Source organism: Vanessa atalanta, chromosome 8 (genome assembly GCF_905147765.1).
Source record: "Vanessa atalanta chromosome 8, ilVanAtal1.2, whole genome shotgun sequence".
Taxonomy (NCBI): Eukaryota; Metazoa; Arthropoda; class Insecta; order Lepidoptera; family Nymphalidae; genus Vanessa; species Vanessa atalanta.
In genome coordinates this window covers 2564284-2590764 of record NC_061878.1, presented here as the reverse complement: position 1 = coordinate 2590764, position 26481 = coordinate 2564284, and the positions used below count along the sequence as shown (strand labels likewise).

Below are 26481 nucleotides of genomic sequence, written 5' to 3'. Positions count from 1 at the left end.
ACTAACTCTCGCAATTCTAGTCTTTGACTGAGAATTTTTCGACAGGAATATCTATACTCCCCCACGTGGAAGTGGGGGGGTATGTGGGACTCGCCGGTGCCCAAGATGTTGGCGGCACTCCGGAATACCCACTAAAAAACCAGCGGTACCCTCTCCCTCTCATCGGTGAGCGCCACGGGATCGCTTTCGCATGCTACCGTGACGCCCTGACGGTCAGCCCGCCTATGCGGGCTTCCAATTCCAAGGGGGGAATCCCGGGGTAAAAAAATTTTACTGACCAAGCCCAGAGTTTGAATTCTGAGTTAGACCTGCCTTATAATCCAGCTATTTAATCCAAGAGCCAGTCATTCGAGTGAAATATATTAATCAATATGAATATGCAAACACTTGAATTTATTGTGAACAATCCGCAGGCCAAAGTTATAAACAAATCAATGTTAGCATGCTCTTGTTGAAACTTTAAAATACCGGTTTTAATTGAAAATATTTTAAAACCTCATGATGCAAAACACTTCATTGAGAAATGTTGGATTTATGTTTCCAATTCGTCACGCTTCACATGTACGAACCATATTTCCTACTTTCGAAACTAAAAAATAGAGTAGGTCTAACATATCGCACGAACATAAATACACCCTAAAGCTAAGTAAGTAAGTGCGATAATTGCATAAACTAAAATTTATATGAACGAAAGACCGCAATAAAGAGCTTATATTCATGTTATACTAGTATATGCTTAATTCCACTTTAGCCTTGAATTAAAAGTAAAATTTACTATTTAATGATTTTAGGTATTTGAAAACTCACACACACGATAATAATTTCAAACATTACATTTGGGTTTTAACCGCGATCGAAGATGTTTTTTATTATTTTTACCGACGCGTCAACAGATATTCACTTTCGTGGTCAAAATCAAAATCGGCGCGAACGGATTGTTTCTGCAGTGTATCGCAGCTTTATATTAGAAATAAACAATACAAGTATAATAGAGCACGTGGAGATCACAGTCAGCTGAACACGACTGGTGCAATTAATTCGAAATATGGAAAATATAAATGGCGAAAATTTAAAGCGAAATTATCAAGTGGTGGGTACCGATCTAATTACACTGTTGGCAAGGCTTCGTGTCATACACATATTCTACCACCGAACAGCAATACTTAGTGATGTTTTGATCCGGTTTGACTGGTTAGTCAGCTAATGTAACTCTGTGGTTACATTAGCTGACTAACCAGTCAAACCGGATACACGGTACACGGTACACGGTACCCAACATCTTAGTTCTCAAGTATGGTCACGTGTTTCTTACAGTGTAAAAGTATATTGGTGCGGCTATAGGGCGGTTACGATAGTGGTGAATTACCATCAGATAATATCAATTTGAAACTAATCTTGTAGTAGGTTTATGCGGGAAGTAAAATTTAAATGATTTCTTTATAAAATTTATATTAATAGTTTCAAACATCAATATATTTCAATTAAATATTTTTATTACTAAAACGCAAATGAAACAAGACTTATTCCGTGGAACTATATTGATTCAGGATTTACATTTTGTCGAATGGAACAAAGAATTTCATCGGAATATGTATCAAATTCTATATTCAGAATCTCCGCACAAACATCGCCTATTCCAAATTCCTAACAAATATATTCCATATTAACCTACCTACCTAGGTACGGGGTATTAATATCATAGTTATGTATATTGGAAACGCAGTTTTTTAGATAATCGTTGCAAAGAGATCTAATTTAATATAAAATACTCAAAAAATATATTAAATATTTACTTAATCCGGTCGGGATTTGGCAAAAGTGCGTTTGAAGATAAGATTCCTCTTGATAAGAGGAATTTACGATGTTATTAGAAATATTGGTCAATTTTGTGGTCATTTTTGTAACCTCTATTGTGATCTGATGTAAAAAAACCTTCTAATTAAGTTTCAATTATTATAATTTACAAAATATAGGACAAATTAAAAAACTAGTATTTTTTTTTTGACGATTATTCCCTTCACTATGGTAATAGCTTTATCAATTATCTTGATATCTGAGAAATCTGTAAATTTTTTTTACTAGCGTCATTCACGACAATTACGTGAACGTATGAGACTATGACAAATCTACGAGGAATCATCCGTAGTTAATTCTTCCTCCTTTTTATTTAAAGCCCAACGAAACGGGCGGGTAACGGGCAAAGGTATACATATAAAACATCCTACATAGTCAAACCCCACGCAAACAAAATCACAACACTGATCGTAAAATATATAACAAAGTTCGTGCTTCATAGACATATCAAAGAATTTCAATGGCTTTCTGATGTTTAGACGCACTTCAGTATCGTTTCTTTCAATTTTCTCAACGACTGTCTCAATAAGCCTTTCACTTTGATATAGAAATATAAAATGAAGGAATCAAAGAGCGCTCTCGAGTTAATATTTTTTATTAGTAAAATTCACGATGGAATAAACAATTCTCGTATATATGTATGTATTTTCAAATATTCCACAAAGTGTATCCTTAGATACTGTTGCTAGTGATGAGTTGTTAGTCATTCTTTTTAGATGTCTCAGTGTGCGTAAGATGACTAATGTAAAAATAAAGACGCATATAATTTTAAGTAGAGAGGCACGGCTTAGTGAGTGAAGAGATCTATACTACTTCGCCAGTAATCGTTAATTATCCTAAGCAACCTACAACGTGTCGAAAAGTATTACAACTAAAACAAAATACAGTGGAATCTATAAAACATTTATATCTGATAGAACAATTTTCTAGAATTTTCAATGGGAAAAGTCCATCTTTCTTGAACTATTGCCTATTAATAGAATATTCACAAGACTTGCGTGTCGTCTAATCAGGAAATTTAATAACACAAATTAACTACAATTGCGTTTCGATAAGGTTTCGTATACTTAGGAAAAATTGATTAAAGAAAATTTTGAAATCCCCCCTTTATTTAAAAATAACTTTTCATAAGTACTAAGTTTACTTGGTTTACAAAAGTTTCATATAAATTGCTATTCTGTTGTATCTATTTTAGATATATTCCAACGAAGATGTAGTCCTTTAAAAGTTTCTCAGTCACAATTTTAAATCACTCTTCAGAATTTTCTTTTACAGACTTGGCAACGTTCATTGAAGCCCGTAATTAGCTAGTAGGAGACTAGGCTATTGAGACCCAGACCTTAAACTAACAAAAAAAGACCACTTTCATTTACGTAAAATAACTAACTCTCTTTTCCTTCCAAAATTAAAATCAAGTTGGAATTTTATATATTTTCACAGACTTAATCAATTTATCAATTTTTTTTTTTTAATGGCATTGCTTGGCGGACGAGCATATGGGCCACCTGATGGTAAGTGTTCACTACCGCCCATAGACAAAGGCGCTGTAAGAAATATTAACCATTCCTTACATCACCTATGCGCCACCAACCTTGGGAACTAAGATGTTATGTCCCTTGTGCCTGTGATTACACTGGCTCACTCACCCTTCTAACCGGAACACAACAAAACAGTGTACTGTTATTTGGCAGTAGAATAACACTTAAAAATTTATACGTGTTTGCCCATTGATAGACCCCGCAAACTTCGGATGTGGTTAGGTAATTTATCCGTTGGGCTATGTGGACAATAGGAAAATATGTAAACCTAAATTTGTTAAACCTTTCTCATAGTCTATAGCCATATTGCATTTATAGTATATATTATATATTGTCTTACTGGAAAAACGATTTTACGCCCCTAGGTAAATGAAGTTACGTTACGTCGCATACTCCGTTAGGATGTCGTGTGCCGTAAAAATGTTTTTTAAAATTTTAATACACAAATATGAATAAAACAGCTCGCTACTTAAACCATATCATAAATTTTATTTTACTTTTTTACTACTTAAATATATACTTGGTTGGTAGTTGATTTTGCTTTTCTTCGTATTTAACTTTAATCACGTAACAGAACAACGAAATAAAATATCTTATAAAACACGTCGATCTAATATTTCCACCTAGAGTTGCATATTCAAGGTAACTGCTAACTTGGAATGGCTTGAAGCGCTTGATTAGCGATGTAAACTAAACTTTGTAACAGAGATGTGAGCTTAATGTTCAATTAAGATGTTACGGGTAAGCATAAGAGTATGTATAATTATATATGTATATATATACATATGTATATGTGTATTATAAATCTTCTGTACGTGTATGTATAACTGAACTATAACTCCTCCTAAACGTTTTTAATTGAGATGATTTTATTGTGTATTTGTGTGGGTTCCTGGATTAGTTTGGACTAGGTAGGTAGCACTGCTATCTGCTATATGCTAAGTGTGATAAATAATGACAATAGGACAGGTAATGGGTGAAATTGAAATGAAACAAATAAACTCACTAGTTCAAATTTTATACACAATTCCTTAACAAGGCCCCAAGCTAACTGTATGTTACAGTATGAGGTATTCATGTATTATATAAACAGTATTATTATAGCTAAAATTCTTATAACTAATTGTTATTATAATTTCCCATTTAAATTTCATTATTAAGTGTTTTAAACTACGTTTCTGTTATTGATATAGAACAAGAGATTGCTCTTATTACGGTTTTTTATCTGTGACAGTATAGAGAAATCTTAAACGGAAGATAAGTATTTGTAACGTCAACAGTCTTACGTTCAAATCATTTTCAAATGTATCGTGCATGTTGAACAGTACAATAATAAGGTTTTATATAAGTTCTTCGTATTAAATAATATAAAAGAGTGCAATTGTAGAGAAAAGTATTACTGAGCTAAATTCTAAAATAAAAATAGGTGCATAAAAATTAGTTGATATTTACAGTATCAGATTTTGTTAATTTAACTATATTTTATAGATAATTCACGTTTGACCAATACCTAATGATATTTTAAGCTGTTTTATGACCTGTATCGGCTTGTTTAAAACTCTCCTATACTATCCCAATACAATAAATACATGATAGAAAAAAAAACAAGAGGTCACTGATCAAGTCGAAGGATACAATAGTCACAGATAACGTATGAATAATTTTTTTTAATGGAACTTATTACCAACTGAGAAAACTTTTCAAACACTTTTTAATTAGAAAATTATATGCCGGTCACTTAGCCATTAGAAAAAAAAATATATAATATGCTTTTTAGGTTTTAATAATACAATAAAATAAACATGCAAATTTTAAAATAAAAATATTTATTAAGGATACTAAAGCTATTTCGCTACAAAAATACTTGAACAAACTACATTAACGACATTGTGACGCATTGTGATATTATTAAAAATTGTGATATTATTAAAAATTAGGAAAATTAAAAATTACGTGATGCGTCTATAATTTCTGGAACATGGTAAATGATGTTATTGAACAAATGTCACTGAGGCTGACAGCGATAAATTATTGAAAAGTATTAATTCTTGCTTCCATACTGTCGGTTAAACATAGCCCCAATTGGGCGCCAGTAACGTAATTACTCTTAATGATTATTATCGAACTCTTGATTCGTACGACTTTGTGATATTTCAATTTAAAAATAATATTTTGTTAATTTATTTATTTAAAAACATAGTAGGACATACATTTCGAAACCGAATAATCTTTATTTTGGTAGTTTTTATTCAACAAACCGATTTATAAAATATATTTCAGGCGATATTGTAATTTAATTACTTCTATAAACCATTAAAGATCGATCATATAGAATAATTAAACATATATGTATTCTAATATAACATGATATTATTGGCTTTTGTTGAAATTTTAAAGTAACTTTTACTTCAAAGAAACTGGAAATGTAAAAAAAATGCGTATATTTTTTGCTAATTTCTGGAGATTTTCAATGTTTCATTATTTTTTACAAGGTATTGTACCTATTATATAGGCAATACACATGTATATTACTGCTTCATTGTAATGAAAAACGTAACTCAAGATCTTCAGTTTGCGTAGTTCTACGATATTAAGCTAACAGTATATACATTAAACGTTCCCGAAATTGCAAATTGAACACGTGCGTGCGTGATAATTAGCAACAATGTATGCACTTGTTAATAATATTGTCATTCTTATCGAATTTAGGCTGCGAACACAAGTAAGAGCTCAACTCAACAGGAATTTGAAACTCAACAATTAAAAACCTATATTTATTATTTATAAAATCTTTAAAAAAAAGTAATATTTACTTAATTGGGTCCATTAATGTCGATCAGTGTCTATAATCCGACCTTTGAGGACTAATCGACAGAAACAGTATTTAACAAAAAAAAGATCACAATAATTTCATAGCACATTTTCTAATTTATGGCGTTTGCAAACCTCAGTCCGAACTATAATTACTTAGAAAAATATTATGAAGCCTAATTTTACGGTTTATTTGATGATAATTTTATAAAAAAAATACTTTTTTTAACACATCATAACATGTCCCGTGCAGTTTATATATTTATTTGTGTTAATATATTTCGTTTAATAACAGTCGGTCGTTCGAATTTTAAACACGAATTCATTTTAAAATAAGATTTATTATTTTGGAGTAATATTAATTGTATTAATAATAATAAACTCATCGTAAAATAAGTGTTTAATATTTACCAAACAATGGATGTGTAACATCTTTCCCCTTGCTTTTCTACAATCTGTAGGAGTGCTTTCTTGAAAATGGATGGAATTGTGTAACAGGAAGCTTAGGAAGCGAACGCTATTTGAGTTGACCAATGAGCACGCACGGTGCTAGAGTTGACCAAGATGTCATGTGTTACACATACGCGACTATTGTAAGGCTCGTTTTTTTAAACACTACAATACTTTTAATTACTTTCCTGAAATAAAAGGACTACACGAACTGCTTGTCGCATTCATCTCTCTTTGTAGACATAGAACAAAACAAAAAAAAAACTGAATTTGTTTCTTTTTTTTATTTATAATAAACAAAGAAGGCACGGGTCTTTATTCAACGAAAGACAAAATCTTTACATTGTAAAGACGACCAAATAAATGATTTAAAAAAAAATATTCGTTGAATTTAGCGTTAAAAGAAAACAGAATCACAGATGCGTCAAAGTTCTACGTTAAAATTACACTTAAAAGCCTCGAGTGCAGATCAAAATCATTTGCATGCAATGCGCATATCAAAACATTAAAACTAAGGACGTCACAGAAATAAAACACATTTAATTTCAGAGATAAATTTACTAAACGCACACACAATATTTAAGTGCAACAATATACATAATACATTCATATACCCGTTTCGTATTGGCATCGCCATAGCGCTTGAAAATGATACAAACAAAATATACAACATGTACATGCAACATGCATTTCTGAGTTATGTTTCAAAATACGTAAATATTTTTACTTATACGTCGAAATATATATATTTTTAATAAGCTAGAACATTTAGCACAACTTAATATAAATGTAAAAGTATAATTCCAAGCATAGGAACGTGTACAGCTGACCGAGCGAAGCGAGTAAGCCTGATACGAGAGACCTTTAAAGCTAAGGGCACACTACTCAATTGAACTGCTTTCACACATGTATGACCGAAGCTGCAGAAAAGTAGCAATCATTTATATCACAGTAGCGTTTAAGTATTATGTATGTTGGTCGGTATGACTTACGGCATTTGTTTTTCAACTACTACTATATATTTTATTAAGTCTGATCTGCGTATTCAGAGTTGTTTAATAAATCAAAGATAATTAATTTGAGAGTAATGTCTTGAATTTCTACAAATAGAGGGATAAAAAAACCAAACTCTTCAATTTACATAATACTTCAACGCCACGGTACTACTTATTATAAAACTGTACCAACTTAAAAATAACGTTATACAAAAACATTTAAAACACGCTGTATAAATTAGTGCAAACTATTGACAAACATGATTAACTTAAACATGTTACAACTCAAGACAAAACACAGAGACATATAAATTCTGCAAATATTAACTGTTGTTATAATTATAATATGAACAGTACAATAAATAAAGTCTATTCTTTAAGATAAACATTATTCGTGAACATTGGAAATTAACAAAAAAATATTTTATTGCATTAATAATGAAAGGAGAAGAATTAAACTTGTATAATTCAAAAACTTCTTTTAGATTTTCAACCACACACGTTATTAAATACCATAAATCAAACGTTTAATGTTATAACAAATTCCATTGACATTTGTTTATTAACACTATTAATATATTACTAAACATTTTCGACGTTGGCGTGTATCTCTTTTCGAATTTATTCACTTTGCAAATTTTAGGACATTATTAATCTTAATTTGGATTTAATTTTAGATCTATGTTTGTACTTATTCTATTGAAATACGGGACAAAAAAATCCGTTATAAGTTACGCAATCGTGAGTAGACTCCGATATCTTGTTACATAATGAACACTCTATGGGAGAAATCGCCGATATCATGCCTGATACTAATTTCATCTTATTTCCTTAGATAGCTTATTTATCCAGCATGTATTCCACCCATAAGGTCAACTAGTGGTAGGTATTATTGTTTATTTGGAATATGAATATTCTCATACAACTTAGTTAGTGCATTTCGTTCGGCATTTTTTATTCTATTTTGACCCTTGAACTATCGGAAGGCATCGTCAAAAACATGTATTAGTTATATGCATATAATGTATACATTTTTCTGAATATAATTATTTGTTCTGCCTACTCTGTGACGTCAATATGACAAGATATCGGAGTCTAATAGTGTCCGGCAAGAATTGAAGTCGTAACACTTTAAATTACTAACAGACTTATTACTAAATGTATCACAAATTGAATGATTGGCTTTCCGATACGTGTAAAAAAGTCACTTAAATACAAAATTTATCGCGCGCTTACAAGATTTCTTATGTTAATGTAATTATGTCAAATAAGGCCTTTTTACCAACATTTACATGACGTCACACGCATCTCGTCTGAACACGCACACATACACGCAGGTACTAGTGTGCAGAGAAGTTGTGTGTACGCATGGCGTGCGCGAACAAGAATCCATTAACACTGTTTCGAACTTTTCAAACTTTAATTCGTACAATATGTCATTTTTTGCACAAACTTAACAGATTAACACATAAAATATTTCGAACTGACAGACAGGCATCAACAAAATATTATTTAAAACAGATTAATTTAGATACTCTATTTGTTAGCATAAATACAAATTTAATATTTTACTCTGATGAATATAAAACATATTTTCTAATAACTGTATAGGTGTTACAATATAAATAGATTACACGTTGAATTTGAAGGATTAAAATACAAAGAGGTTTATCATATTAAATAGGAAATTCTATTAAAATGCCGAGTAGAAAATGTGATAAGGATTAAATTTACAATAACTTTAGAGTTTAATTAGTACCTTGATATTAGCAATAATAAATTATATAGAGTAAATTACATACGTGATAAAAAAGATAAATTGTTAACAAACTCAGAAATTACAATTATAATTTTCAAAATATTATCATAGACTAAAGTTATAGAATCAGCTACAATAGACATTTTTAATTTTTATGTAGGAAGTCAAATATAGAGGCAGATGGTACTTTGTCAACTTTGCTCTTCGAGTTTGACAAGTAAATTTAATGTTGCCATCCATTACAATGAATTCGAGAAGTCAAACTCATTGCTAAATATTAATGTTAAATTAATTATAAATGTATCAATAATTAGCGCATATGACGTTGCATGTGTAATAAATAAGAAAATAATGTAATAATTTCGATACCACGAGTTTAAAAAACGTGACAAAGTCGAACTAACTGTATGTGAGTGATAGTAAATATTTTTAAACTTTTTACAGCTAATAAAAATGCGCGATATTTGAAAAATGCTTTAAATTTCGAAATCTATATCTACGCGAAGACAAAATTAATAATTATATAAGTAAATGATTTTTTTTTTTTCAATTTTTTCTTTTGGTATGCCCGTCGATAACTTTAAATCTACGATTATTCGACTGTCTAAAGTTATAAAATACTCTAAGAAAAACTATGTTAAAATATTGCCTTAATGTTTTACTTTTGCCATAATTTGAACATGTGACAAAAGGACCACCTAACTTAACCTATTTATACCATAGATAATTACATGATTTGTAATTTTGCTAACGATTTAAAATGTTTTTTCTTCTATGTCATACCTTAATCATAATTATATCTCCCGATTGTGGTCGTATCGTTACCTTAAGTATATTCATGTTATTATCTATGACAGAGACTACTAATGGGAAGATCTTTGTCACCAATATGTTTCGTGGGCGTTTGGGCAGTCTTTGGTAAGTTTAGAATTCACCTAATTTAACGGTTACAATTTTACATCATCAATAATTTATATATCAAAAAATTCTAACAGCTCACTATATTGCTTATAAATGTCAATAGAAATTAATACACCAAAACGCTATTGAAAAATATTAAAAAGGATAAAATATATTTAAATATCTTACTATATATATATATATGTATATATATATGTATATATTGTTATTTCCTCTCTATATATTCTCACTTATTGTTTGTTTTATATAATATTTATCTATGACTTATTTAATACCTTTAGTAATATGTTCAGATCGATTAAAACATTCCTAATCCAGCGTTCTTTATTAACTTTCGTCTTGAAATTTAAGTTAGAAAAAAATATGTTGCTAAAATATCATGTCGTCAAAGTATGTAATTAATAATTTTAATAAAAAAATATTTATAATCTTGGGTATTTCTAATACATGGTATACAGGTGTGTATTTACTCAAAATAGTGTGTATAACATATCCTGTAAGGATATAAACGTTAACATTGTATACAGCTATAATATTTTGTTTTAATTAAGCAATCAATAAAGCGAGCAAATAAACAAAACATTTCTGTTCCCGTTCAAAAAAAACCACTTCTGACATGATACTTATCATAATGTCTGAAGCTAAAAATTATTTATTTATACCAAAATTATTGATTTATACCTCAAATTTACAATAATGAAACTTAATAACAATTATATATTTAAAAAAAAATGTTTTATGTGGAATTAACTCAAAAAAAATATTTTCAATTTTTGCTTTGACAATATAAATTTAAATTTGTAATTAAAGCAAATACAATGGTTATCTTGACATTTACTTTTTTTTGTGGCTGTCCACTTCCACCTTACGTGACTTTCCTTTCCCATCTATTACTTAACTTACTTCATAGACATTCTAATAATTCCAACCTTACAAGCATTACTACAAACAGCTCAAACAACACTATAAAGCCACTAAACATCAACTGTGATTCTAATACCAACGATCCTAATCCACACTTCCAACTAGATTTCTATGGATTTCTATACATTTACATCGTACAAGTTATAGACTCCACTCTTGGTTAATATTTAGAATACTTTTAGAGAATCGTTAATCGTGTCCTTAATGCTAATCATTTTCCATTGTTTATAAGACTTGGTTTTATTTATTTATATTTACAAAACTAATATTTCACGCGAATCCAAATAAAAAAGTACTGTGGCTACTCACAATTTAGTTTGGATAAGAAAAAATCGTAACTGTGTGTTTATTAACGTGTGCATAGTTAACAATTATTTCTAGAGAACATAAAAAGGACCCGAGGATTCTTTATCGTGGATACAAGACTTCAAGAGAGCTAATTTATTAAAATTTATTGAATTTGAGTTTAACGTGTTTAATAATTACTTTTATACATTTATAGTAGGCACCAGTTCATACATGTCGGGGGGAGCGTACCTCCATCTCTCTCTAGCAACGTCCAGGTTAACTACGGATACTAAAGGCGATAGCGATCTTGTCGTGTGTCGCACCACCTTTATTTATTGATCGCTGGATCGCGCGAATATCTTTGAATCTTTGTTTATTATCTTACTATGTTATTCTAATAAAGCAAATTTCTTCCTATATTAAACATATTAAAGGTATTTGTTTCAAAGTGAATGAGAATTCTGCGTAAAGTATCTTAGAATTATAATATTCTTAGTGTCTGCTATAAAGTTCGTCATCACGATGGCTACCTTACTTTCTCTTTTCTAGCATATTATTTAAGGTCGCTTGGTAATACGTTGGTCGGTTGGTAATACATTTGTTTCTAACAATTCAGTCAGATACTTCGAAATATCTGAACTTTATCGTCCTACATCATCTTTTCTATAAATTAGCTTACATCTAGTCTGTGTATAATTCCTACTCTATAACCTTTCTATGATATTCTAAATATTCAATCACATACTTTCCAGGTTATTTTTTGTTATCTTCTAGAATCTACAAAACAAGTTTACCGTTCTGTTTCGCTTCACCGTTTACTTGTGGCTCATTATTTTGTGTCTTGCTCTTGCGGAGAGAGTTGTATTGCCTTATTTGATTGTAAATTGGCATAAAAAATAGTATTATACCCGATATTCCGATAAAAACTCCAGATAAGTAGAATGACAAATCATAAGAGTCCGTGATGTCGTAGACCCAACCTGGAACGATACAAAATTTAATTTAATTATTTTTATTTAAAATAAGTAAGCACATTGGTAAAATGCGCAAATGGGTGACCTGAATTTGTGGACATCACTGCTGACAGAAATAGGAACTGTAAGAAATATTAACCATCCCTTACATCATGCAACTAAGTAAGGGATGTTATGTACCTTATAAACACTTTCATCCTTCAAACCGTAACTTAACAATACAAGGTATTGCTGTTTGCCGGTAGATTATGAATTGGAATGAATATTGAACAAGGAGGGCATATATAAAAGGGTCACCGTAAAATTATAAAAAGAAGAAACATTCTTACCAGCCAATGGAGGTCCAACAAGGTTCGCCAGACCTTGAATAAGTAGCAACAATCCATATGCATTCGTGAACTTCTCCAGCGTTATCTGTTCCACAAGAATAATGCTCGTAAGGGAATAGTTAGCGGCTATGAAGGCACCAAATGCTCCAGATGCAGCGGCGAGTCCGAAATAGCTGCTCAGAAGTGGCATGATGAAGGTAACAACTCCACACAGGATCATACAGACTGCGTACACCAAGCTAGGGTTCGCGCACTCCCAGTCACCCACCCATCCTAGGAATATCTGGAAAATAAACAAAAATTGCGCAACTATTAAAAATGTAAACATTAAAAGTTGTTAATTCATAAATAATTTAAGAATTAAGTCCGTACATGACATACTTTTACAATAGTTTATTCATTAAGCCGTGTGTTTGTTTCATCGCCTTGTAACAATGTCGTTGATGTTTTATTTCAGAGCGACCGAATGATATAATATAATTGAATCATATTAAGTTTATCCTAATAATATCAGTTATCCAGCTATTCAGAACAAGTTTGTCTTGTTTTGCTATGCCTATTTGTGCCTACAATTTCGTACTAGAATAACATAGGAAATATGCCAGCATGCCTGCCTGGAACTGTAAGATTACCTTAAAATCATTTTCAGAAATAGAAGACGTGGCCTTGACGGGACATATTTATGAACCATTTTTATATTTAATTGCTTTCATTTACAGCCACTGTTTTCACACAATTAGAAACTGTTATCACATTTATCATTTAGCGTTAATGTGGCTTAAAGCGTCGTTGGTTTCTATTTATTCTTGGATTAAAAGTATAACTTACAAAGATTGTTAACATTATGATTTCATATCTCAGATTGAGGAAACGCTAAATAATACCAACGCGAGACGCTCAGGCACGTGTAGCGATTACATAAATCAAACATATCATTTGAGTGCTCGTTATCAACACTTTTAAATTGAAATGGGTCAAATCAACACCAAGCGATAGCACTGTTGGTGCTATCAGAAAACCATCTTTGTTTTTCGTTAACGCAACTTTATAGATATTTCATTAATTTTCCCTGGAGTTAGATAACGTATATTCGATGATTATCATCGAAGCGATTTCGAACTTCGCTTCCAAGTAATTATTCAATTCGAAAGATCAATTGTTAAATCGAAAAAGCCGCATGTGTTCATTTCTTCCAATTTTCCAAAATCCACAAACGAATTTGTCCAAACTAATTCAAATTATATATTTATTAGATTCCTTGAAGAGAAACTCTGTATGTTTATATTTTCAATCTGAATATTAAGACATGTTAATTCGCGAAAACAGTCTCAGTTATATAACAATACATCTACTATGTGTAGGCAAATAATGGAAGATTATTCCAATATTCCTTTACTAGTTCTACCATTTCAGAGACGGCATGGCATTGAGCCATAAAAAATATACGTAAATAAAAATTGACTAAATACAAATCTACCAAGCTAAGGCTATTGGTATATTATTTTGTATGCATAAATATTTACAAACAAAAAAGGCAGCGGAATTGTCTTCAAAAAACTGGATATATTTTTAAGTATTAACGGCACGTTTAAGATCTTACGATAAATTAGATTACGATAAACACAAGAGTACTTGATAGGTAGTTTTACAGAAAGTAAAAACTGCTAAAAAAATTTTTAATCGACTTACCTCTCCAAACATATTAACAATGCCAATGATGGATATCAACATCGATGCCTGCGATTCATTGAAGCCCATGTTCAGCCCATTGTCGGCGATATACACGTAGGGTACATCGTACCACATGTAAAGGAGAAAATTGGACATTGCGAACACAAGAAAGGCAGGATTACGGAAGTGGGAAAAGTCCAGAACGTCCACAACCAAGTCCCAAAAGTCCCAAAGACCTGCATACCATTGCACCTGAAATGAATCAAATTTCAATATTATTAATTTAAATAAAAATAGAGACATTTTAACACCTGTAACAACCTAATAAAGCATGATAAGAATTCGAACATAACGATAATTGATAATTTGGGAAAACATGTATGAATTTGCATGTATTTTTTGTTTACTGTTATTTCCAAATTTCTTGAAAATAATATTTATAAAACAAAATTTAAAAAAAAAGAAATCATTTAATAAACAATGGAGAAAAAGGTACTGAAATTTTTTGTCTTGTCGGTCTATTTATATCTGGATTCAACGTTTATATGTTTTAATACTATATTAAAATCTGTAATATAATGTTTTTGATCATCTTACCTTTCCTTTGGCAATAGTCGTCATAGAGTTTCTGAAAATATTAGGGCAGGAAGACGCACGTAATCTATATCGATTTATATTAAGCATAGCCCCTCTATACGTTAATGAATGTCTGTGTATCCTTAGATCTTTTAGAAAAGCTGGTGGCTTCTTCGTTGACCCAGACGCCTGTCTCTTTAACCAAAGGGACACAGCTGCTTTCTCGTTTATAGGTGCTCTTGTTGTGGTTGATCCTTGAGCACTCGGTAAAGATGATGGTGATAGAGTCCCAGGAGTATTGATTCCTGGTGACATCAACGCCTTAGGTGGTGACTGTTCGTGTAACCGCCCACTATCACTAAAACTCCTCGATGGTAACATCACACCTGGGTAATTCTGTGCTAAGAGAGCATAAGCGCGTCCTCTGTTGGACATTAATTCAAATACTTCTAACGAAACTCCCTCGCCTCCGGTCATGAATGTAGGCAGGTCTACTAAAGAACTGAATTGTGGAACTATTGATGAAGTAACTGCCTCTATATCCACTGCATCGTTTACTTTCATCGAGCCTGCTGCACTACTTTTCGTGTCTGAAACGCTATCCACAGATGCCGCTACAGAGCCGAAACGTTTGTTTCGTTTTCTCTCTCTTCTCCTTTTTCTTTCTTTTGCTCTTTCTTCGTTCATTGTAGCTGTCCATGGCAAGTCACGGAATAACAATCCACATACGGCCATATTTAAGAAAAATCCCGCGAGTATTAATGTCGTTCCACGCCACCCATATTCATCTAATAAGATATATGTCAATGGCGCAAATATAAATGTGCCAATTCCACTTCCACACACGGAGATCCCGGTAGCGAGTGAACGTTTCTTTTCAAAATAATAAGCGACGATAACTACGGCCGCCACGTAACATAAACTGAGTCCAAATCCAGCCATGATACCGAATGTAAGAAACAGTGTCTCCATGTTATCCACAAAGGCAGAAATGACAAAACCTAGAAACGCTAGTATTGAACCAAATATGGTCATGCGACGGCAACCATATCTATCTGTTAGAAAACTTGCGATAGGTCCCGAGAGCAGCGGCATCGCCATAAAAATACCGGCGATCCATGCGGTTTTTCCCTTTCCTTCGCCGAAGTACTCCAAAAAATGTGGGAAAAACACGCCGAAGCTGAACGTGATTCCATCGGCGATCAGGTTAACCATGAACGAGGCAAAAACAATGACCCAACCCCATCCGCCGTCAGGGGGCCTGGCTTCAGCGATCGAAACGTCCTCATCGTCAGAGCTGGAACTGGAACTGGAGCCGGTAAGGGACACCGGCACGGGCGGTGATTGCGCGTCGAACTGCACGTGCAACGGACGACCGGCTCTACGCGGCACATCACTGACACTAAGCGGATCGCGGAGCAAGGGCTCGCTCTCGGGAATAGAGGGGAGCGCGCGCGGCGCGGGCCGCGGAGTCTCTGGTTCATTTAAGGTCTCCGCGGGAGGGGAGTCAAGGGTTCCGCGGGATCCTCCTTGGAGCGGCCGAGGGTGCGCGCGATCCGACGGCGGCGAGACGCGTGCGCGGTCCATCCCGGTAGCGCACGGCGAAACTTCGCGCGCAACGAGTGCAGCGCGGGGTCACCAGTCCGCCGGGCTTCCATGCGTACACCACACCGCCGTCGTGACCTCATGCTGAAAATTAAAAACGAATAGTTTAGTTAATCATTTTATTAAAACAGCAATACACAGTAGTAAAATATGGGTCGGATACCACTAAAAGTGTGATTAATTTTGAATAGAGGATTTTCACATAACTGAACCTGCAAATGATTCTCGTCTAATCTGAATATTAAACGAACTATATAAAATAGGTATTTCACTTTATTAGTAAAATGGTAAATATTATTTTAATAAAAAAGAGGGCTCATTTTAATTGAAAGCCTTTCAGTGCCACTCCATTTAACAACAAAAGAGGTCAAAGGATGTATGTTAAACTATCTTAACCGCTTCGATTGGCAGACAAAGCTAGACGTCGCATCGTGTCGGGTTCAATCTTTTGCTAACTATAAGCCACATGAATAGATACAAGGTCTTTGTACCTTAATCATAAGTGCTATTATTGTATCTGTGTCATTCGTATTACCTAATATTCCTTAATTATTATTTTATTCGTTATTTTTACTAAAAAAAATACTTTCGAATATAATATCGACATTTTATCTATCTGCTATAGATAAAAATGAAATGTGCGCATCGAGTGGAAACCACTAAGCGAAATCTAATGAAACATCATGTCGATAGCATGTATATGGGTCAACGTAAACGGAACACTATTATCCAAGTAAATGAAATCCCAAGGGGTAGTAAAAAGCGAAGACGCTCACGCAACACAAATTTCTTATTAATCACGTAAATGCAATATTACATGCATTAACAAGATGATATGTTTTCATTTAATCTTTATTAATTTTAATACAATTTGGAATACTTTTAAATAAAAAAAAAAAACATTACTACGTAGTTTTAAAAAAATATTTTTGATAAATAGACGTTTATATATAGTTGTTTGAGTTATTTATCAATTATGTACATTTTTTTTTCTTTGAATGGATAGAAGTGTAGGCAAAGATCTCTGTTATTCGTAATATAAGCTAAGCTCAGTGTAACAATTAGGATTAGCTCAGTAACTGAGATATTTTTTCATTAAATATATTCAGCTGAAAACATTAAACTGATTTTTTATTTATAAAAAAGTAAATTACTTGGAAAGTAATTATAATGATCTCTCTGCCTCTACCCACTGTACTCATATATCTTCCTGAAGGCCGCACGTGTCTTTTCTTATGTGTACATTAAATTATCTTACAGTAGCAATAAAAATACGGAATTATGTAATTTATATGTAATTTAATATTAAATATGAATATTTGTGTGATCAGTAGAATTGGTATATATTAGTCCAACGCGTCTTTTTAGTTATTTTATAAAACCAACTGTTAATGACTTAGATCAATTTATATGCATCGGAATATTTGCCTTCTTAAGATGTCAAACAAATTCATGCGAAATATTTTGTCCGTTATTTATCAACCAAAGAAGGTTTATTTAAAAAAAAAATTATAAGGTTAGTTAAATAATAATAAATGTATGTGATAAAGAAGGACATAATTAAGGGCAGCACATCATTGATTTATTCCGAACCGGAGGTAGCTTTACTTGAAATAGTTTGTTAAATGACGATTCAAAAGTGGTTGTAAAATAATACATGAATAAAGTATATTTTGATTTTACAGTAATGCTCCGGAAATCATAACTCACTAACCCGTGGGTGGGGATTATTAAGGGTACAATGGCTTACTTCAAGTTTTCCATAAGAAAATCAAGCAAACACCTAAAAACTGAAGAAGGGTATGTGCTCTACGATATGAGTTTTATTTTTTCATTTCCATAAAGAACTAATTTTTGCAAACAACCTACTTTTTTGTTATTGAACTCGTCGACTTCAGCCGCTGTTTTAAAGCCGACTGTGTATCGTAATTTTATCCCGCAACATTATAGAATAACTGGTCTACCAATAGCGACAATGGAGATGTCATTGTCTATATTAGAAGATAACTATACTTAGTTTTTATTTTACACGAATATCACTGACATTTAAAATAGTGCAACAAATATCTATCAAAAAACATTCGCTAAATGAAGTGAATAAACACAACATTAAACTGAGTCTGTTCAATGATTCGATAACGCAATAAACCAAGCCAACTTTGCAGAATAAATTGGTACTGATTTTCGAGCTCAACGAGCGTTCAGATAAAGAGATAAAAAGACACAGTTATTAGAGCATAAGCATGTAAAATTAATCTAAAGATACCACATACTATTCGATATACTATACGAATGAAATAAATAATTGTTAGCTTTAAACAATTTTTACTTTCTACATTCAATATCTTGAATTACTCCGAAAATGATTCTAAATGTGTAAATCTATTGGCAAATATGGGCTAATTGTCAATAGACTTAGACTATTGAAAAATATATTAGCTAATTGCAGTTTACTATTTAATGTAGGCAAAAGCGGATGATCAGTCATCAAACCAATATTAATATCATTAAAACATAATATTTTCCTATAACCTCAATATAGTCTTAGATTGACTTCCTCGTTTATATAGTGGCTAGATATAATAGGAATAAGGCTGCAGTTCCGAGGTCGAACTCGGGGTTGATAAAAAATATTATGTTTATCGATTGATTAGAACTGTGTTTACTCCCGAGTGTCGGAAAGCACGTAAAGCCGTTAGTGCTGCGCCTGAACTTTTCCAGTCGTGTCGGATTTTCCGTCCCATCGAATAATGAAAGAGAGGGATCAGAGTGTGCGTGTGTGTTTACGCACACGCTTATGGACTAAAATAAGTCCTGCGTAGTTGATCTCCTTAAAATTAGCCGCTATGGCCGAAATTGGTCATGACGCCATCATCATAATTAAGAATTAACCAAATACTAGCCGCACATAATCGGCTCTCCCCCAACACCGCAAAGATTAACTTCTAAACTCTTTCTGAATATTTGACCCAATCACTTAATTGCAACTATTATTGAAAACACAAAAATCTTTTTCTTTGGTTCTACAACTTTTCTTTATAATATATATCATCCAATGTCTCTTTATATCATGTCTCAATTCCGAAAGAAAAAGGTAAGCAAGTGTTTAATTAAAAAGGTCTTATTTGCCATACAACGTTCGTGAGTGTTCTAGGTTTAATTAACAACACAATTCATGCTCCGCCACTTCTAAACTTGAGCAATTTGTGCCAACAAAGATCAAAAGTCAAGGCTATGAAAAAACCATTCACAAAAAAATAAATAAAAACAATCGCTTTTTCTCTTAAATTCTATACAATACAAGAATCTTGAAAAATGTTGAAACTATGACTTTGTATTGATTTTTTTCATAGATTCATATAAGACAAATAATAACTGTCTGGATGTGTGACCGAATTAAGTCACGTAAAATGCAAATCTTGAGGTCAGTGATAGGTTCAATACCCACATTAGATTTTGTATTACAGCAATTATTATGTAATTATTAATTAGTATTGTAATATTAACACTTATTAAGTGCATCCTTTTTTATAAAAATAAATAACCTAGAAACTTTCGTAAAAATGACACAAAATGTCATAAAATTATTACTATTTAAGATTATTTTTTCTCACTTGCCGCGAGTTCCCAAGGCAACACGGGGCCATCGATTAAATTTACTATGATAAAAAAACGTAAACCAGACAAACAATAATATTTTTTCTTTTATTTAAATAAATATACTCGTTGCTTCTTTTCCTGCTTAAAAAGAATCAAAACATCGGTATATTCGAGCTACGGCCTCACCTTACATTTAATATATCGAGTGATGTTACATTAGCATATAGGTCCTCGTCACTTCATATATTAAATTTTGAGTACACATATTACAGTAATAGATTATTGACCTCCAGTCCAAGGGCGTCGGCGAAGTTGACGCAGAGGCCGAAATACGAATACGAATTCGAAATTTGAATAAATTATATCCGCAACGACAAGCGAAAAAAAATATTATATCAAGAATATCGTCACAGCTGACAATCAAACACAATAGTATGAGGCATAGGCGAGTTACACGTCGATTGACGAATCTTTTGTAGAAAACACAATGTATACAAAATGCACATGTGTTTGACATATCACGTAATCAAATATTTACGAAAGAAAGACGTCGAATTCGAGCCCGCAAAGGATCTTTGACATGTCCAATATTTCTGAACAGTATTGACATTTACAATTCATATTTAATAGTTTCATGTATATGTTGAGCTCTTAATAATCTTAACAAACCTTTCAACAGTTTATTAAATAATCTGTGGTTTCGCTTTTAATGAAAATACATAAATAAATGATCTAAATAGCCGATGTTAAATATGATTTCTCTTTTTCTGAAATTCGAAAGTAGAAGACTTAGTATTGTTTAACAAATCTTAGCGACATTTATGGGTATATATATGTAAACCGCTATTTTTCTACATGTATAATTAATGACTAGACATTTTAGTGAAGTAATTTAAGTAAATACTAAAAATTATCACAGACAAAGCAAAGATATGAGCAAAGTTCATACGTAATAAAATAAAGCAAATGCCACGTGATTTATCATCTTTATACTGTATCATAATAAATACATATTAGTATTAATAAGGCCTTGTTTATACCTAAAATATTATTGAAAAGATTACTCATGTAGAACATTATTATCAACGGTTCTATAACAATGCGCTTACCACGTGGAACTAACTCGGTCTATCAATGAAATTGAACACAGTTATAACATACGAGCGAGAACTTTAATGTATAGATAAAACAGTAAAGCTATTCTGTGCGAACAAACGAAACTCGAAACTCACCGCATGATCATCAAATATAAAAAAGTCATATGCGACATAGACTATAAAATTTATAGCATCTATGAGATACAGACAAAAAGCGTATTACCGCGGTAAAAATAGGTTTTCAGCATAAAATAAAACTCAAAGTGACTTCCTACAGAACAGAACTGCCAGCGATGGTAATGGCCAGAAATAATTATTATTCCATACTTTATATGAAAACAAAACAGCAATGCGTTTATATTACATAATAGTACTCAAAAATATGTTGATTTGTTAAGAAATGTGGATCCACTTTTGGCAATCATATATGCGCAAATTGCGTTATTTGCATAATCAGAGTTGAATTTGCCAAAAATCTAGACAGAATAAGCAATTTCTTGAACGACAAACATGCGAAGATGACGGTAATGACGTCCATTTACTGGCAGAAATCCAGTTTTCACGTCTTCTACCAATGATTTATAATGTTTGTGTACGATATTTAATTGCAGTAGACATAATGGCGGCCAAATATATGCCAGTTAGACGTAGTGAAGTTAAAATATATGTGATAAATGTATTCAATTTGATTAATTTTAATGTTTCCAATATGTTTCATAGACTTGAAATTCATATTATGGAATTTAATATTAAAAAATACTCATCGGCTCGATCTAAAATGACATTTGAATTAAGAACCAGACTGTAAATATTCCACTGTTCCCTGGTTCGGAACTCCATATGTGGATACATGCCTACAAATTTTCATCTAACACGTGCAAGTTAATTTACGATGTTTTCCTCTACAACACAAAGATTCGCGGTGTTCCGAACAATGGACCATCTTTGTCATCTCCCTATCTCTCTCTCTCTCTCTCTCTCAGTTAAGTCAAGATTTCTAATCTGGTAAACAGCGAAGTTTCTAGTGTAAGATGAGATCTCGTTATAAATATACATTTGTAAAACTTTTTATAAAAATATCGTGGCGGCTACTACGATCATGATTCATGACTAAATTTTATCTTATCGTTACCATTACCCAAAACACTCAATTCAGCTTGTAATGATGAATTACGAAATAAAAATGCTACGCAGATAATGATAAAAATTATATACGAAGCTGAAAGAATAATAGGCAAGAAAAAAAAATCAATATGGGCCAGACGGGACGCCTTGCAGATGCGAAATATCGAAATTAAAATTAGTTATTAGAGAAAACTAATAAATAAAATGAATAACAAGAGTACAAATTTCTTTCTAATAATGTAAAGCAACAAAATATTTATTATAATATTGTATACGTTGCGCACTCACAAGAAAGTAGGGGGCGGTGATGAAGTATGACGTCATACGAAAGGACCATGCCGTATGGCCTCACGGCATACGAATCGTTCTCCCCAAGTTGCCCCACGCGTCACATCAAAACTGATTTTACCGCTTCTCATTATCAGATTCATCACCATTATTCGATATAAACAGTTAACGTATTTCTACCTACATTAAATATAACAAATACAAGCGGACAAATATTATTAGTTTTTGTAAATTGTTACTGTATTTGGAATGAAACATCGTAAAATTACCCTTCGCCAAAATTTCAGTCGAAATATCTGTTTTATAAACTGGGATGCTTATATATCTTGATCGTGACATATCACTGAAACCCGTCGTCGAGACTTTCGCACCAATTTGAGTGATGTTCATTTTGTCAAACTATATTTCTTTAACTAAACGAATAAATCCACGTTTCGTTTGTTTATATTTTGTATTGGTACTATTTCTTACACATCGCTACTAATCTATACTAATATTATCAATGCGAAAGTAATTGTATGTCACGACCAAACCACTGAAGCAAGCTTGAAGGCCGTATTAGGATGAGATTTTGTATGTCTAGGTGTCTAACACCATACGACCAACTCTTAAAACGCGAGCGAAGACTTGTTCCTATATATAATTCCTGTTGAGTAAATTTGCTAATATTTAAATCTGTCGCCAAATAAGACAACAAATAAATACGTAAAGCAAACATATTATGAATTAAAAGTAAAACAAAAAAAAATTAAGAAATTGTAGAAAATATAACAAAAAATGGCATTTGGTGTTGTTCCTCGTAGATTTCATAAGATGAATAAACTTCAAAATACGTGTTTAATTACCTAAGACCCAAAGTGACTACTATTATACAATCACCTGTTTTGTAGAATCAAATGACTATATTTTATATGACTAGCTAGTTTCTTTAACTAGTATCAATTAACAAATAAAATCATTCGATTTTAAATTGATACTTGACTACTGTATCTGTTTCAATCTGTCGATTTAAATTATATAAACTATACAATGGAAACGCGACAAGACAATAAACAGTTTTAACTTGTCGATAAATTAGGTATACATCAACCGAGCAATCGGACGTAATGAGCCATCCGTCATAACGGACCACGGCTAAATTACGATGGATCCGCCCATCCATCAATTTGACCGATTTTATTTGAACCTTTAATAGTGTCAAATGTGACAGATATGTTGCAATGTACTACTAGATTGCTTAAATATATTTATTGGTAAGCTATTCGGAATTTATAATACATTTAGGATATTTCTTTATTCATACTACTAATTTAAAAAAAAAACGCGCTAAACTGTATTAAGCCGCCATTAGTTTTGCTTTTTGAGCTAGGACGTTAAGGTCGATATTGGCGCGACTTGTATTTTGTTGGAAGCGTTCTTTGTGTTTTATTTGGATTTGTTTGTAAGCTTAACTGAGTAAGTAGCTTACTTCAGTATTTATGATTTGGTGGTTTATTTATGTTATTTCTCTTCTGGATGCTCAATTTATTTACTAATGAATGAAAAACCAACTAAATATATGTGATTTCAAAAAAATTTATTTGAATCAAAAATCATTCTAACCAATGAACACTTAAGGTTTATTTTTATTATTATCTAATCCGGAACCACTTATATTTATCGAGAAATACTCGACAAGTCGGCAACGTGATTAAAAATATAATCGCTAATTAGATAAATATTAGTTCCGGGTGGATTAAAAAAAAATCTTTCAATTTATTGTAAGTATGGGACTCTAGTATTACCCTATACGATTATAAATAATACTAATTGAACCTGCGGCTTTACCCCCGCAAAATTTATAATCCCGTTTTATTCCCCTTAGGGGTAGAGTTGATGGAGTTAATCGTTTTTAGCGAATACCTACACACTATAAGGAACTTACCTGCCAAAATTCAAGTTAGTAGGTGTTAATTTCTGAGATTTCTTGATTAATCAGTATTTCGCTTTTATATATGTAGATGTTTGAATATATGTAAAGTTTTTTTTTTCTGTATGAACTAAATGGCAGTAATTAAAGCAGATAAGATAAGCAACATTCAGTCCACGTTACATCAATAAAATCAACACTGAAACTTAAAAAGAATAATTATAATAATCTATAATTATAATTAAAGATATTGAAATTGATTTCACGCCTCCAATAATATCTCATATTTAAACTAGTTTCCGCTAGTTGCTTCGATCTCAAGTGCCAGAGAGAGAGAGAGAGAGAGCAAGTGCAAGGTCCTATTCTGTAACCCAGACAGAGACTCATTATGATCAGAACTACTTAATAGTTAAGACGTAAAAGGATCAGATTTATAATTTCAGTTACAATTAAGATAAAATGTTCCTCCAGCTATACATTCCGAGCGGGCAATATTTGTCACCGTGACAAACTGGCGCTAGGCGCGTGTCGCATACATTGTCTCTATTGCCATTATCCATTTATGCCATAACAACACCTCGTTACGTCGCGTTAACTTGTTGATTTGAGAGACGAGGTCTCAATAACAGGAAGACATCCAAGTATTTGTTATTGAATTGCACCAATCATATCCAATAATCACCAATGACCAGTGGATTGAATTAGTGATTCTATTTTGCCTGGTAAGTATTTGCAGAAATATTTTTCATGATGTAAGCTAGTACCTTTATTATCCTCAGAACATTTTCGTTTTATTTTAGATAGGTAAACGAGAAAATGGGCCACCTGATGGTAAGTGCTCCACTTGACCCTCCATCACAAAGCTTTAGCTGTTCATTGATAGAATAACCAAGTAATTACATTACATACCCGGATGTCTGCAAAACTACCCAAAGGAAAATAACACAATTACTCATCATCAATTATCTATAAAAGCTAAGTTCTCTGTAAAAGTGCTTTGAAGCAACTGCATAAATTTCGAATGAATCTACGCACAATTGCCTTCAAATAGATATACTGCCACTAATGCCAAATGCATTTTCTCAAAGATATTTCCTATAAAAAACATAAAAGAGGCGGCGAAACGTCAGCCTTATGACTTAACAAAACGAAATGAACCGTATTACAAGGAGTTTAAGCTTTAACAAGTGATATGGCTTGGAAATTTTAAAAGAAATAAACTTTACTGGTGTAGTAATAAGGTGTTTTTTCCGGTAAAGGTGTTACAACACATTTGGCAAATTGCCATCAACTGCGGAACTGTGACGCAGCAGGGTTACGTAGACTGTTTTTGGGAGGATTTCGGAGTGGTTACATTGTCAGCAATCATAAGATTGTGTTAAATAAACACTCGATTACATTGCGAGGCAAAGCTAAAAAATATTCTTTGTAAGAATGAAAAATATAAGGATATCCATTAAACTAAGACTATCGCCATAAACAAGAACTACCGAAACAATGTGATTACCAGAAGTAGTTATATAATATAACTCAAAACAACTTTCAAGTCGAATTTAAGTAGAAAACGAATTTAACAATAGTGGACTACCTTTCATTAGCAGCCTGTAAATTTTCCCACTGCTGGGCTAAAGGCCTCCTCTCCCTTTGAGGAGATGTTTTGGAGCATATTCCACAACGCTGCTCCAATGCGAATTGGTGGAATACACATGTGGCAAAATTTCGTTGAAATTAGACACATGCAGGTGCTTAAAATGCTAATGCTAATGC

General features: G+C 32.3%; 1 protein-coding gene across 2 annotated transcripts in view; it reads right to left on the bottom strand.

Moving 5' to 3' along the window:
• Nucleotides 1-7022: 7022 nt before the first annotated feature.
• Nucleotides 7023-26481, bottom strand: part of LOC125065571 — a 38871-nt gene continuing 19412 nt past the window's right edge. For both annotated transcript variants that reach the window (XM_047673253.1, XM_047673254.1), the window contains exons 2-5: nt 15112-16779; nt 14533-14766; nt 12844-13126; nt 7023-12520 (exon numbers count right to left, since the gene is read on the bottom strand). In XM_047673253.1, the coding sequence (XP_047529209.1) occupies nt 12318-12520; nt 12844-13126; nt 14533-14766; nt 15112-16677 (2286 nt within the window). In that variant the 5' untranslated portion in view covers nt 16678-16779 and the 3' untranslated portion in view covers nt 7023-12317. The remainder of the gene's footprint in view (nt 12521-12843; nt 13127-14532; nt 14767-15111; nt 16780-26481) is intronic.